Genomic DNA, 14619 nt, shown 5'->3' with positions numbered 1-14619 from the left:
CTACTGGAATAGAGAGAACTGACGAGCAAAGTTTGTGTACCTTATCCCCACATTTTATGATGTAAAATTCCAACCATACCTTTTCTGAACCTTTGTTTTTAGAAATTGAAAATTCCTCTCCCACCTGCAGGAAACAAACTTATGTTCAGAAATGCTCCCTGTCAAGGTGACATCTTTAGACAAAAGAGAATAAAGTTCTTTACAGCCCTGTCCTTTCTGCAGGATGGTGGCCTTTGCAGCACTTTAGGAGTCATATGACCTCGACAAAATAAGACTGCCATAGTACTGACAGTGACGGTTGATTCTTACTGGCCTAGAGAAAATGTAATTCATAATGTGGAAAAGAAAAGCTAACTGATGGCTGATAAAAGATACCATTTCATAAGACTCTGTGAGCCTCTGTACACAAATTGCTGCTGCCCTTGTTCAAAAAAATCATTTTTTCATGAAGGCTGCTGTGTTCTTAAGCATTTGGTCTCACCAATCCAAAGAAATTGACTGCGTTGCATCAAAAGGAAGAAAGTTTCTACATGGCATTTCTGCAGACATAAAACACAGTTCATCTGGTGCAGCAGAAAGGATGTGCATGGGCTTTATGTCAGACTGGATTCAGAAGCCTCTTCTACCACCTCTCCAGTGGACAACAATAAAAAATGGTCCAGCACAGGTTGTCACTGGCCTCCTGCACTGTTGGCTGTTTACTGGCTGTTTTACTTGATCATGTGGCAGCATCAGAACTCATGATCACTCCCTCCTTAAAACCACTGGCTTCGTGACATGACTGCCTCCTGGACTCTTCCTAGCTTTGGACACTTGAAGAAACAGCTAGGAAAGTCTGTTCCTAATTCATCCATTTCTTCCTGTCTCTGCCTCAGCTCAGGCCTTTGTCGGTCCTCCCCTGGACAGGGACACCCGCCTGTCACCAGCCTTGCTCCCTCCACCCTCAGGACTGTTGCAGGACCTACCTCTGGCTATGCTGCTTGCTTGCTCACACTCCCTTAGTGGTTCCCCACAGCCTGAGCATGACATTAAAGATCACTTCAGACCTCTCTTCCTGGGCTTCCTTGGTGGCGCAGTGGTTAAGAATCTGCCTGCCAGTGTAGGGGACACGGGTTTGAGCCCTCATCCAAGAAGATCCCACATGCCGCAGAGCAATTAAGCCTGTGCACCACAACTACTGAGCCTGAGCTCTAGAGCCCACAAGCCACAACTACTAAGCCCACGTGCCACAACTACTGAAACCCGCACACCTAGAGCCCGTGCTCCGCAACAAGAGAAGCCACAAAAATGAGAAGCCCGCGCACTGCAATGAAGAGTAGCCCCCATTCGCCACAACTAGAGAAAGCCTGTGTGCAGCAATGAAGACCCAACGCAGCCAAAAATAAATAAACAAATTTTTTTTTTTTAAAAGAAGGAAAGTGTAGTGGTTTAAAAAAAAAAAAAAAGGGCTTCCCTGGTGGCACAGTGGTTGAGAGTCCGCCTGCCGATGCAGGGGACACGGGTTCGTGCCCCGGTCTGGGAGGATCCCACATGCCGCGGAGCGGCTAGGCCCGTGAGCCATGGCAGCTGAGCCTGCGCGTCCGGAGCCTGTGCTCCGCAACGGGAGAGGCCACAGCAGTGAGAGGCCCGCATATCACAAAAAATAAAAAAAACTGGGACTTCGTGGTGGTCCAGTGGTTAGACTCCATGCTCTCAATGCAAGGGGCAGAGGAGACATCTGTCTGAGGAGACGTGACAACTAAATATAATGTGGTATCCTGGATGGAATCCCAGAACAGAAAAAAGACATTAGGTAAAAAGTAAGGAAATCTGAGTTAAATATGCATTTTGGTTAATATATCAATATTGATTCATTAACTGTGGAAAATGTACCATACTAGTGTAAAATGTTATTAACAGGGGAAACCTATCAATAATTACTTCAAATGTAAAAGGACTAAATTCTCCAATCAAAAGACAAAGAGTGACTGAATGGATAAAAAAAGCAGGACCCATCTATATGCTGCCTATAGGATACTCGCTCTAGATGGAAGGACATACAGACTGAAAGTGAAGGAATGGAAAAAGATATTCTATGCAAATGGAAACCAGAAGAAAGCTGGAGTAGCTATACTTCTATCAGACAGAATAGACATTAAAACAAAGACTGTTAGCAGAGACAAAGATAGGTGTTACACTACCAAATGTAAAATAGATGGCTAGTGGGAAGCAACTGCATGGCACAGGGAGATCAGCTCGGGGCTTTGTGACCACCTAGAGGGGTGGGTTAGGGAGGGTGGGAGGAAGATGCAAGAGGGAGGGGATATGGGGATATATGTATACATATAGCTGATTCACTTGGTTATATAGCAGAAACTAACACAACACTGTAAAGCAATTATACTCCAATAAAGATGTTAAAATAAATAAATAAATAAATACCAAAAAAAGATAGGTGTTACATAATGATAAAGGGGTTAATCCAACAAGAGGATATAATATTTATAAACATTTATGCACTAAATATAGGAGCCCCTAAATATATAAAGCACATATTAGCAGGCCTAAGGGAAGAAACAGACAACAATATAATAATATTAGAGAATTTTAATGCCCAACTTGCCTCAATGGATGGATCATCCAGATAGAAGGTCAATAAGGAAACATCAGCCTTAAACAACACATTTGGTCAGATAGACATAACAGTTATATCTAAAATATTCCATCCAAAAGCAACAGAACAGGGACTTCCCTGGTGGTCCAGTGGTTAAGAATCCACCTTCCAATGCAGGAGACGCAGGTTTGATCCCTAGTCAGGGAACTAAGATCCCACAGGCCACAGGGCAACTAAGCCTGTGCACCACAACTAGAGAGAAGCCCATGTGCTGCAATTAGAGAAGAAGACTGTGCACCACAACAAAAGATCCTGCATGCCACACCTAAGACCAGACACAGCCAAACATAAAATTAAAAAAAAAAAAAAGCAACAGAATACACATTCTTCTGAAGTGTGCATGAAAAATTTTCCAGGATAGATCATATGTTAGGCCACAAAACAAGTCTTAATAAATTTAAGAGGACTGAAATCATATCAAGCATCTATTCTAACCACAAAGGTATAAAATGAGAAATTAATTACTCAAACAAAACTGGCAGAAAATTCACAAATATGTAGAAATTAAACAACATGCTACTGAACAACAAATGGGTCAAAGAAGAAATAAAAAGAAATTTTAAAAATACCTTGAGACAAAGAAAAATGGAAATATACAAAAAATTGTGGGATGCAGCAAAAGCAGTTCTAAGAGGGAAGTTCATAGCAATAAATGTCTATCTCAAAAAACAAGAAAAGTCTCAAATAAACAACCTAACTTTACACCTCAAGGAACTAGAAAAAGAACAAAAGAAGCCCAAAGTTAGTAGAATGAAAGAAAATAACAGGGACTTCCCTGGCGGTCCAGTGGGGACTCCACACTCTCAATGCAGGGGGCATGGGTTTGATCTCTGGTCGGGCAAGTTCCGCATGCCACATGGAGCAGCCAAAAAAAAAAAAAAAAAGACAATAGAGAAGATCAATGAAACTAAGAGCTGGTTCCTTGAAAAGATAAACAAAATTGACAAGCTTATGGCTAGCCTCACCAAGAAAAATCGGGAGAGGGCTGAAATAAAATCAGCAATGAAAGAGGACATATTACAACTGATACCACAGAAATACAAAGCATCATAAGAGACTACTATGAACAATTATATACCAACAAACTGGACAACCTAAAAGCAATGGGTAAATTCCTAGAAACTTACAATCTACTAAGATTGAATCATGATGAAACAGAAAATCTGAACAGACTGATTACTATTAAAAAGACTGAATCAGGGCTTCCCTGGTGGCGCAGTGGCTGGGAGTCCACCTGCTGATGCAGGGGACACGAGTTTGTGCCCCAATCCAGGAAGATCCCACATGCCGCGAAGTGGCTGGGCCCGTGAGCCATGGCCGCTGAGCCTGCGCGTTCGGAGCCTGTGCTCCACAACGGGAGAGGCCACAGCAGTGAGAGGCCCACGTACTGCAAAAAAAAAAAAAAAAAGACTGAATCAGTAATCAAAAACCTGCTAACAAACTAAAGTCCAGGACCAGAGAGCTTCACTGGTGAATTCTACAGAACATCCAAAGAAGATTTAATACCAAACCTTCTCAAACTTTTCCAAAAACCGTAAGAGCAGGGAACTCTTCCAAACTCATTTTATGAAGCCAGTATTACCCTGATACCAAAACCAGATAAGGACATCACAAGAAAAGAAAATTACAGGCCAATATCCCTGATGAACACAGATGCAAAAATCCTCAACAAAATATTAGCAAACTGAATTCAACAAGACATTAAAAGGATCATAGTGTGACTTATTCCTTGGATGCAAGGATGATTCAATAACCACAAATCAGTCAGTGTGATACACCACATTAACAAAATGAAGAATAAAAATCATATGAACATCTCAATAGATGCAGAAAAAGCATTTGACAAAATTCAACATCCATTTATGATAAACACTCTCAACAAAGTAAATATAGAGGGAACATACCTCAACATAATAAAGTCCATATATGACAAGCCCACAGCTAACATCATACTCAACAGTGAAAAACTGAAAGCCTTTCTTCTAAGATCAGGAACAAGACAAGGATGCCCACTCTTGTCACATCTATTCAACACAGTATTGGAAGTCCTAGCCAGAGCAAATTAGGCAAGAAAAAGAAATAAAAGGTATCAAAATTTGAATGGAAGAAGTAAAACTGTCACCATTTGCAGAAGACACGACATTAAATACAGAAAACTCTAAAGACTCCATCAAAAACCTGTTAGAACTAATAAACGAATTAAATAAAGTTGTGGGATACAAAATTAATACACAAAAATCTGTAGCATTTCTATACACTAATATACACTAATACATCATCAGGACAAGATATAAAGAAAACAATCCCATTTACAATTGCATCAAACAATCCCATTTACAACCTAGAAATAAATTTAACCAAGGAGGTGAAAGACATGTATACTGAAAACTATAAAACATTAATGAAAGAAATTGAAAAGGACACATACAAATGTTAAGATATCTTGTGCTGGGACTTCCCAGGTGGTCCAGTGGTAGAGAATCTGCCCTCCAACACAGGGGACACGCGTTTGATCCCTGGTCAGGGAGCGAAGATCCCACATGCCGCGGGGCAACTAAGCCTGCGTGCCACAACTGAGCCTGGGAGCCTCAACTAAAGAGACCACGTGCTGCAAACTACAGAGCCCATGCGCTCTGGAGCCTGCGCACCACAACTAAAGAGAAAACACACACGCCACAACTAGAGAGGAGCCTGCGCGCCACAACTAGAGAGGAGCCTGCACGCCACAACTAGAGAGGAGCCCGCACACCGCAATGAAGAGCCCACCCACGGCAACAAAAGATCCTGCCTGCCTCAACGAAGATCCCACGTGCTGCAACTAAGACCCAACACAGCCAAAAAAAAAAAAAAAATTAAAAAAAAAAGGACTTCCCTGGTGGCGCAGTGGTTAAGAATCCACCTGCCAATGCAGGGGACATGGGTTCCAGCCCTGGTCCAGGAAGATCCCACATGCCCCTGAGCAACTAAGCCCGTGCACCACAACTACTGAGCCTGTGCTCTAGAGCCAGCAAGCCACAAGTACTGAACCCGCATGCCACAACTACTGAAGCCTGCACACCTAGAGCCCATGCTCTGCAACAAAGAGAAGCCACCACAATGAGAAGCCTGAGCACCGCAACGAAGAGTAGCCCCCGCTCGCCACTAGAGAAAGCCCGTGTGCAGCAACGAAGACCCAACGCAGCCAAAAATAAATAAATACAATAAATTTATTTTTTAATTAATTAATTAATTAAAATACACTGTTTCGGGCTTCCCTGGTGGTGCAGTGGTTGAGAGTCCGCCTGCCGATACAGGGGACACGGGTTCGTGCCCCGGTCTGGGAAGATCCCACATGCCACAGAGGGGCTGGGCCCATGAGCCATGGCCGCTAAGCCTGCACGTCTGGAGCCTGTGCTCCGCAACGGGAGAGGCCACAACAGTGAGAGGCCCACGTACCGGAAAAAAAAAACACAAAACACTGTTTCAGTCACACTAGCCCCATTTCAAGTGTTGAAGAGCCACATTTCCATCATCTCAGAAAGTTCTAGTGGATGGTGTTGCTCTAGAAAACTATCGCTAAGCTTTCTCAGCGTTCACACTCATCGATTCCAGGGACCACTTCAGAGTAGATGCCAAGCAGCACAGCTTCCTCACTATTAATCGGTGAAAGTAACATCTGTTTTATAAAGTAAATGACACATATAAAATGTAAAAAAGTTACACCTTTCAGACTGGGGTTTTTCTCTGAAAAACCTAAAAGCTTTAAATTTTTTAAATGATTTTTAAAAGTGGTGGGGTCACACCAACGAAGACCCAATGCAGTCAAAAAAAAAAAAGGTGGTGGGCTGTTTGGAAAAGTTTATTGTTCTGCCTTTTCAGAAAGGCGGTGTGAAGAGTTTTAACTTTTTCTTTCTACATTAATGAAATAGTTAATAAAATGAGTCCCTACCCCTCCCAGTGATCACCAAAATCAACTACAAAACCATACTAATTCACACTAAGACTCACCCTTCCAAATGAATAGAAAAATCAGAAAGAAAAACAGAAACTCCCACAAGGCAGTTAAATTACCCAATTTAGTTTGTTCTCTTACTATGACAACTGCTGTTTAGGTTTAATTATTTGATACGACTTCATAGCATCCTAATATATGTGTCAACACCCTCTCTGCAGGTCTTTTCAATTACATCCGTGTAGAGAAGCAGGGGTGAGACTACCTGGGTTTCTGTGAAAATTAAAGGGTTTGCAGATTAGTAGCTTCCAAATTAGCAAGCTCAGAGGTAGGACACATGATTCTTTTCTTAGTCCCCAGTGAAAGCAATTAACAAAAAGGGTAACAGGAATATGGTTCTTTTCCCCTGGGAGTCTGGCATCTTTCTTCCTCCCAGAGACACCATGCCGACAGTGCAAAGTGCTTTAGGATCCTTTCACCCAAATGCGGTTGCTCAAACTCTCCATGGGCACTATGTATCAAGGGCAGCCATAGAGCAAATTGGTGGGAAGTTCTCCCCTCATGCATCTTTACGGCAAAAGAAGGGATAGGTTTTAGAAAGAAGAAACCACATCACCCCCTTATCGTAAATCCAGATTCCCCTTCAGTATAAATCACCTGCGCACCAACACAGTGCCTGGTACAGTGTGCACCTGTCAAAAGCTCAATAAACCCTTACTGAAAAAATGACTGAATGAAAGTCTGGCACACTGAAGGTATTCAATAAATTATGTGTTCGATACATGAAGAGAATCACCAACACACTGTCCTAGGTGCTGGGGAAAGGGGGGCATGATATTTATTGTAAAACGACTGTATGACGGGCTCATACAGTATGAAGCAGAGTAGTGTAATGAGCACAACAAGGCCCTGGGGCCAGACGCCTGTGTTCAAATCCCAATGCGACCACATAATGGGAGGCCTTGGCCAAGTCACTTGGGATCAGCCAAATGGGGATCAGCTTCCCTGTTGGGGAAAAAAAAAAAAAAATCCACTTATCTTGCATGGTTCTTTCATGAATTAGAAAAAGGAAATGTAGATCACTTAGCACAAGGCCCGGCATATGGAAGGAACGAAATAGAAAAATGGTAAAAATTCCTAGTAAATACTAGCGTTCCTTTGGGCTTACTATGTGTCCAGCACTGTGCCACACATTCTAAATGTATGACCTCAAAATTCTCACAGCAACCCTATGAGGTAGGTACGATTCGCACCTCTTACAGGTGAGAAAACATGCGCAGAGGGTGATGACAGGCTAAGAGCTGAGGCGGGATTCGAACGCGGGCAATACATGCAGTGCATACTCCTATTCACCTACGGTATTTTCCACTATCCTAGCATCAGTAACCACTTAAAAGCTTAGGCGCGAAACAGGCACTTTGCATGCAGTTTTTTTTTTTATCGAATCCACTCCAAAGACCTGTGAGACAGGGTTAAGTCCATGCATCTGAGGCTCAAATAAGTTCTGCGACTTGCCCAAAGTCACTAGGCGCAGGGGTACCTAAACCCCCTCGCTCACCACTGTGGTCATGGGAAGCCTCCCCTCAGCGCTCACTAGCGCGCAATCTCTGCAGTTCGATGTCCCCAGGGAGACTCCACTCCCGGTATCCACGAGGGGAACCCCGAAACCCCGCCCATGCCAGCCCCAAACACCCGCAACGGTCATCAAGGATCCTCTCACCCGCTTGGGTCTGACAGGTCCGGGTCACTCCCTTGCCCATCTCTCCAGCCCGGACTGGGGGTCGCCCTGCCGCCCCCAAGAATGACCCGGCAGCGTGGGGGAGGGGAACCAGGAAGGGCGCATGCTTAAAAGGCTCCATTAGGCCCCGAGCTCACCTGGGAGTCGCGGAACTCCACTACCACGTTCTCGCTGCTCCATCGCGCCGCCATCTCCCGCGCCCAGACTCGGCGGTCCCAGGACTACGCGTTCCCACCCACGACACCCGCGTTCCCGGGTTCGGTGAGCCCCACGCAGCCCCGAGCCAGTCCAGCCACGCCCCGTCCCCCCTTCCGTCTGACTGCAAACCATTGGCTGACCCAAACACTGGCTCCGCCCCCTCTTCCCGGATTATCCAATTGCGGCACTGCGCCTGCCCCAAAACAGACACGCCCCCTTACTTCGTCACTCGGCTAGAGTCACCCACGCTCCTCGCGCCTGTGAATACACGCCCCCTGCCGCGAGCTCTGCCGGGAGTTGTAGGCCAAGGTCTAGCCACTTGTGGGCAATCCGCGAAGAGCTTGCAGGTTAAGGTTTGGACGAGGGGAGGCACCTCTCTGTCTCCTCGCTGGTGTCCTTCGCAAGGCCCAGGCCGTATATAACCAAAGCCCGACATTAGTGCAAACCAGTGGTTACCTCTTCCCCTGAGGCCTGTCACAAAGGCATTGGAAAGAGTGAATTGTTTTATACAGTACAGCGGCGCTTGCCAAAGTATCCAAGGACCCAGGGGGTCTCCGAAGGCAAAACAATTTTCATAGTCATACAAAGAAGTTATTTGCCTTTTTCATTTTCTTTCACCAGTGTACAATGGAGTTTTCCAGAGGCTACATGATACATATTTGTAACAGATTGAACGTAGACGCAGATGTGAAAATCCAGTGGGTTTCTGTTAAGCCAGACATTAAAGGGATTTGCCACTCTTCTCACAAAACCATTATTTTGGAAAATAGTTATTTTTTACTTACAAAATGTGTTATTGATGTGAATGCACATTGATGTTTAAATAAAATATATATTTTTTAAGTTCTCAGTTTTAATTTCTGATGTACTAGACATCTCCCACACAAAAGTTTTGGGGGGTTATTAATGATTTTTAGGAGTGTAAAGAGAACCTGAGATCAAAAAGTTGGAGGACTGCTGTGCTAGTACGGGGAGTGGTGATTAAGAGGTTCTCTTTTTCAGCCTCAGCCTCTCAAATCCTGGGCTTAACTGGCTTAGCCTCAGTTTCTCTATAGAAGGAAGTAGTTTGTTTGCTTGTTGCAAGGAGTTAAGCAAGCATAGGGCCTGGAATATAGTCAACACTCAAGTGTAAGCTATTATTATTGTTGTTAATATTAACTCTATTTCTACATGCAAGTTGTTGCATGAATAGAGATAAGAAGGCTTCCTTTCCCTCCTGGAGTGTTGGATATAATGGGGAAGACAGACTTGTCAACAGGTTAGGGTGACCAACTCATGCCAGGAAGCTGCTCAATGTGGGCAAACAGAGACAGTTGGTCACTGTACAACAGGTATACACTTGGCAGAATTGTGTTTTATAAAAGCAACGTGCCAGGAGAGAACAGCTTAAATGGGAGACATGACATAGCATCCTGAAGACCGTGACATTTGAGCTTTTCAGTATATTATTAGGATTTTTGATAGAGTCCACTATCAGAAAAAGTACTTCAGCATCAAAAAGTGTGAAGAGCAGGATGATATGTTCCAAAGACATAAAGCAGTTCCCCAGTTAACACTCATGACACTGTGCTTCTTTCTTTCCTTCAAAATACACATCACAATATGTAACTCAATATTTGTTTATTGAATATTTTCAAGTTTTAGGAGGAGAGGGACCAGGTCTGTTTTGTTCAGCCCTGCATGGCGACCGCACATACATGGCACTCCATGAATATTGGTCCAATGAATAAATGCGAAAAGCATATATCATGCCCGCACAGTGCTGTCTACATCCAAAGGATGCTCTCTGTGAAACCAAAAGCAATTTCTAAAACTATTCATGGTCTTTACTTGTAGTTCTTTACACCCAGAAAGAAATACAGAATCACCAATAGTTCTCCGTAAAATCCCTTGCTTTCTTTCTCATTCACCTATCAGTTATTATACTCACACAACACAGCCCTTAAAAATTTCCTCCAGCCCTGGCCTCCACACTCCTGCACTGGCTTTTCTTCCTGCCTTCCAGTTTCTTCCCAATTCTCCACCAAAAGTGCCAAAGACTGCTCTAGAGAGAAGGGCCTCAGCTCAGAGGGCCAGGAAGGGGAAAAACTGCAAGCCACGTTCAAGGGCACAGAGAGGGAAAGATAAAGAATAGTTTCTAGGTATGCTTATGCCATCACATAGGAATAAATGAATCAATTCATTTAACACATCATATTCTTATTTATTTGCCTGTTGCTTAGGATGTAGTAGGTGCTCAATAAATATCCACTGAATGAGTGGTTAGCAAATAGTCAGGTACAACTGTAACTTAGGGTAGGTGACAGGATATAACAAAAAGTACAGCTAGAAAAGTTGAAAAGGGCTATTTAGGAAGGGTCCTGCTTAGGCTTTGAAGTTTTATTTTGCATAGAGATAGAGGTAGAGAGAGAGATTTCAAAGCTCTCTGTCTATATGCAGCTTAGTAATTCCTTTCCCACTAAAACCAGTAGGACTGCCCCTGCCCGAGCATTTCTGCAACCCTCCCCCACTCCCACCTCTTTAGTTCATTTTTGTCTAGTTCTCAAAATCTGCTTGTCATGGTTATTAGGTACAGAAAGTACTTTGGGTTTCAAATCCTTGGTTTTCTCTGTTCTCCCAGTGTCTTGTTTCTTGAATGTGAAAAAGGCAAGGTAGAATTTTTGAGGGAGGGACCATGAGCCCCTTTCTAACTGCCTCCTCAGCCCTTCTTTCCATCTCCCACCCACGCTGTCACCACGAAAGAGTAAGGATTCCAGAGCTAAGTCTAGAGCTCTCTGCTTGCTTCTTCACTAGTGTGCTCCCCTGAGATCCGCATATGAATGTCCTGAGTAAGAGACTGGAGACCATTGAGGTGTCCCTTGTCAAGCAGACCTCAACTTGCTGACCAGGCCACAGGGCCCTTATCACCAAACAATGTCTTTTCAGAAGGTCACTTGCTAGCCACGCCACAGGAAGGAAGGGTATGTGGCCAACCCAGAAATCCAGGGCTCTGGCTGGCTCTTATCAGCAGCTAGCCTTGCAAGTCTGAGCAGGATCCTTTATCTTTCTGGTCCCCTGTTTCCTCTTCTGTAGAATGTGGAGTTAGCTGACCCCTCAGTCTCTCTACATCTGGGAATCTTGGAACCCTGCCCTGAGCTCTACCAGTAATTTCCCTCTTTTCATCAATCAACAAATATTTGTGGATGTGCCCACATGCTCTGGCTCCTTGCTATATGCATTTGGTTGACCATTACCCTGATTTTCTCTATTTACGTTTTCTCTTTTCAAGCAAAACGATTAAAAACCTAAAGAGCCATGAGAGACCTGGGAGAAAGTTTCTTACTTGGAGATACTCGTCCATGCCATCCCCACCCTGGCTATTTCCCAGGAGTAGGCCCTAACAAGCCATTTCCCCCATTTTCTGAACACTTCAAGTCCCAGACTTACATTTTTTTTTTTTTTTTTTTTAATTGGGGCTTCCCTGGTGGCGCAGTGGTTGACAGTCCGTCTGCCGATGCAGGGGACATGGGTTCGTGCCCTGGTCTGGGAAGATCCCACATGCCGCGGAGCGGCTGGGCCTGTGAGCCATGGCCGCTGAGCCTGCGCGTCCAGAGCCTGTGCTCCGCAACAGGAGAGGCCACAACAGTGAGAGGCCCGCGTACCACAAAAAAAAAAAAAAAAAAAGTATTTATTTTTGGCTGTGTTGGGTCTTTGTTGCTGCGCGCGGGCTTTCTCTAGTTGCGGCGAGCGGGGGCTACTCTTCGTTGCTGTGAGAGCCTGATCAGCTGAGAGCCTGATCTACAAAGGTGAAGCCCCTGCTCTCTGCAATGTGATGACACTAAATTTAGGTGGCCTGTGGGACCTCGAGTGGCAGCCTTTCTCAGGCAATGCCCTTGTTATCTCCTTGTGCAGTTATTCATATGACAAATTTCCCCCTGAAATGAAAATATTAAGATACAGAGCAGGGAAAGTTCAATCATTCAGTAGCTTGATTCTGTCCTTTACATCTTAGAAAGAGGGACTCATGGCATAACAACAGGCATCCACTGAGACTTGAAGCCTCAGATTTGTTTCATTTCATCGTTTGTTTCATCAAGAGCCCTGTACGTATTTCGTTCCAAGTTTCTCCTGTGGGTTCTTGGTTTAAAGTTAACAGGTCTGGAGAGAGTGGCAAGTCATTCTGGATACTCTTTTTTTTTTTTTTTTAATGTATTTATTTTTTCTACTTTTTGGCCACACCACGCAGCATGTGGGATCTTGGTTCCCCAACCAGGGATCAAACCTGTGCCCCCTGCAGTGGAAGTCAGAGTTTTAACTGCCGGACCACCAGGGAAGTCCGCATTTTGGACTCTCTTGATGCAAGGATATCAGATGCAAGAACGGCCCCAGCTAGACTTGGGATCTCTGTTTTATTTTTTATCTTCATGCTCTCACTTACCCTGGGCGAACTGCTTCGTGGCTCTCCTTCAGCTGTGAAACAGGGTTAATAAATCACTAACCCACCTACCAGAATAGTCAGGAGAAAGAGCTGATAAAATCAGCATTGACTGTAGCCAATATTTTATAATAACTATAAATGGAGTATAACCTTTAAAAATTGCAAATTACTATGGTATACACCTGACCTATAATATTGTAAATCAACTATACCTCAATTTTAAAATATCTTTATTTATTTATTTTGGCCATGCTGCATGGCATGCGGGATCCTAGTTTCCTGACCAGGGATAGAACACCGGGCCCCCTGTGGTGGAAGCACAGAGTCCTAACCACTGGACCATCAGGGAAGTCCCTATACCTCAATTTAAAAACAAATCAGCATTGCCAAAGCCATTTGCCTTTGCAATGTCAGTGCATAACAATGGTGCAAAACCCCGGTTTTGAACATCACCTTGAAAAATGTAAGTCTGGGGGACTTACATGGTGCCAGATGTGAGAGAGACTAGCTTATGATAGTAGATTGGAATATACAACTTAAAGGCAAATTATTAATATACAAAAAGAAATAGAGCTGTTAAGCAGATCTAATCTTTTTCACCCCGTTGGAAAGCATAGAGAGAAAATGAAATTGTCATGCAAAGATTCCTTGATGGGCATGTTCACTGTAAAGCTTAGAAGTCCAGCTTTGCTCCTTCCAGCTGTATGACTTTTCAGTGTCCATGTGGTATATCCTTTTTTTTAAGATTTTTTTTTGATATGGACCATTTTTAAAGTCTTTATTGAATTTGTTACAATATTGCTTCTGTTTTATGTTTTGTTTTTTTGACCGCAAGGCATGTGGGATCTTAGCTTCCTGACCAGGGATCAAACCCACACCCCCTGCATTGGAAGATGAAGTCTTAAAGCATGCGGTATACGCTTTCTATATACCTCTATCTCTTTCTCTCTCTCTCTATTTAAATTTACATGGCTGAAACACTAAAATACAAAAAGGTATATAATGAAATGAAACATTTCCCATCTATCCTCTCACCCAGCTCTCCAGTTCCTACTGCCCACCCCCCCAAGGGACTACACTATGTTGTTTCATGTTTCCATCCAGTATCTTTATGAATATGTAAGCAAAGAAAAATATAGATCTTTATTTGGGGAGAGGATAAGTTTCTTAATTTTCCAAGTTGGAATCTTCATTAATCATTAGCCTTATTAATCATTATTTTTAATGATAATGATGTTGATAAATCTTTCCACAGCTCCCCATCCCCTCAGGATACGGTCCATGCTCCTTCCCATGGCTCCCTGGACCCTCTTGTCAGCTTCTGAGGACCACTTCCTCTCTTTGCAGCTCTACTGCGTCTTTCGTCTTTCAGTTCCTTTGAACGTGCTGTTCCCTTTGCTTGGAACATTCTTCTCTTCCTGAAACACAGCTAATGCCCCACCACCACCCTGCTTTCCCTGGCTAATCTCCAACTCATCTTTTAGGTCTTGGCTTAGAATCACTGTGTCTGTGCCTGTCTCCTTCCATCAGCACCATGGTCTTGAACTCTCATAGCACTTAGTCATTCATTCATTCATTTCACAAACATTTATTGAGTGTCACGTACTTGCCAGGCACTGTTCTAGGCTTTTTTTTTTATTAAATAATTTTATTTATTCATTTTTGGCTGTGTTGGGTCTTTG

General features: G+C 43.7%; 1 protein-coding gene across 3 annotated transcripts in view; it reads right to left on the bottom strand.

Moving 5' to 3' along the window:
- WDR59 (WD repeat domain 59) overlaps positions 1–8625 on the bottom strand; it is a 117155-nt gene extending 108530 nt beyond the window's left edge. For all 3 annotated transcript variants that reach the window (XM_079907189.1, XM_079907190.1, XM_079907188.1), the window contains exon 1: positions 8460–8625. In XM_079907189.1, the coding sequence (XP_079763315.1) occupies positions 8460–8513 (54 nt within the window). In that variant the 5' untranslated portion in view covers positions 8514–8625. The remainder of the gene's footprint in view (positions 1–8459) is intronic.
- Positions 8626–14619: the final 5994 nt, after the last annotated feature.

This window comes from Stenella coeruleoalba (assembly GCF_951394435.1).
Source record: "Stenella coeruleoalba genome assembly, chromosome: 20".
Lineage (NCBI taxonomy): Eukaryota > Metazoa > Chordata > Mammalia > Artiodactyla > Delphinidae > Stenella > Stenella coeruleoalba.
This window is presented reverse-complemented; position numbering and strand designations above follow the sequence as displayed.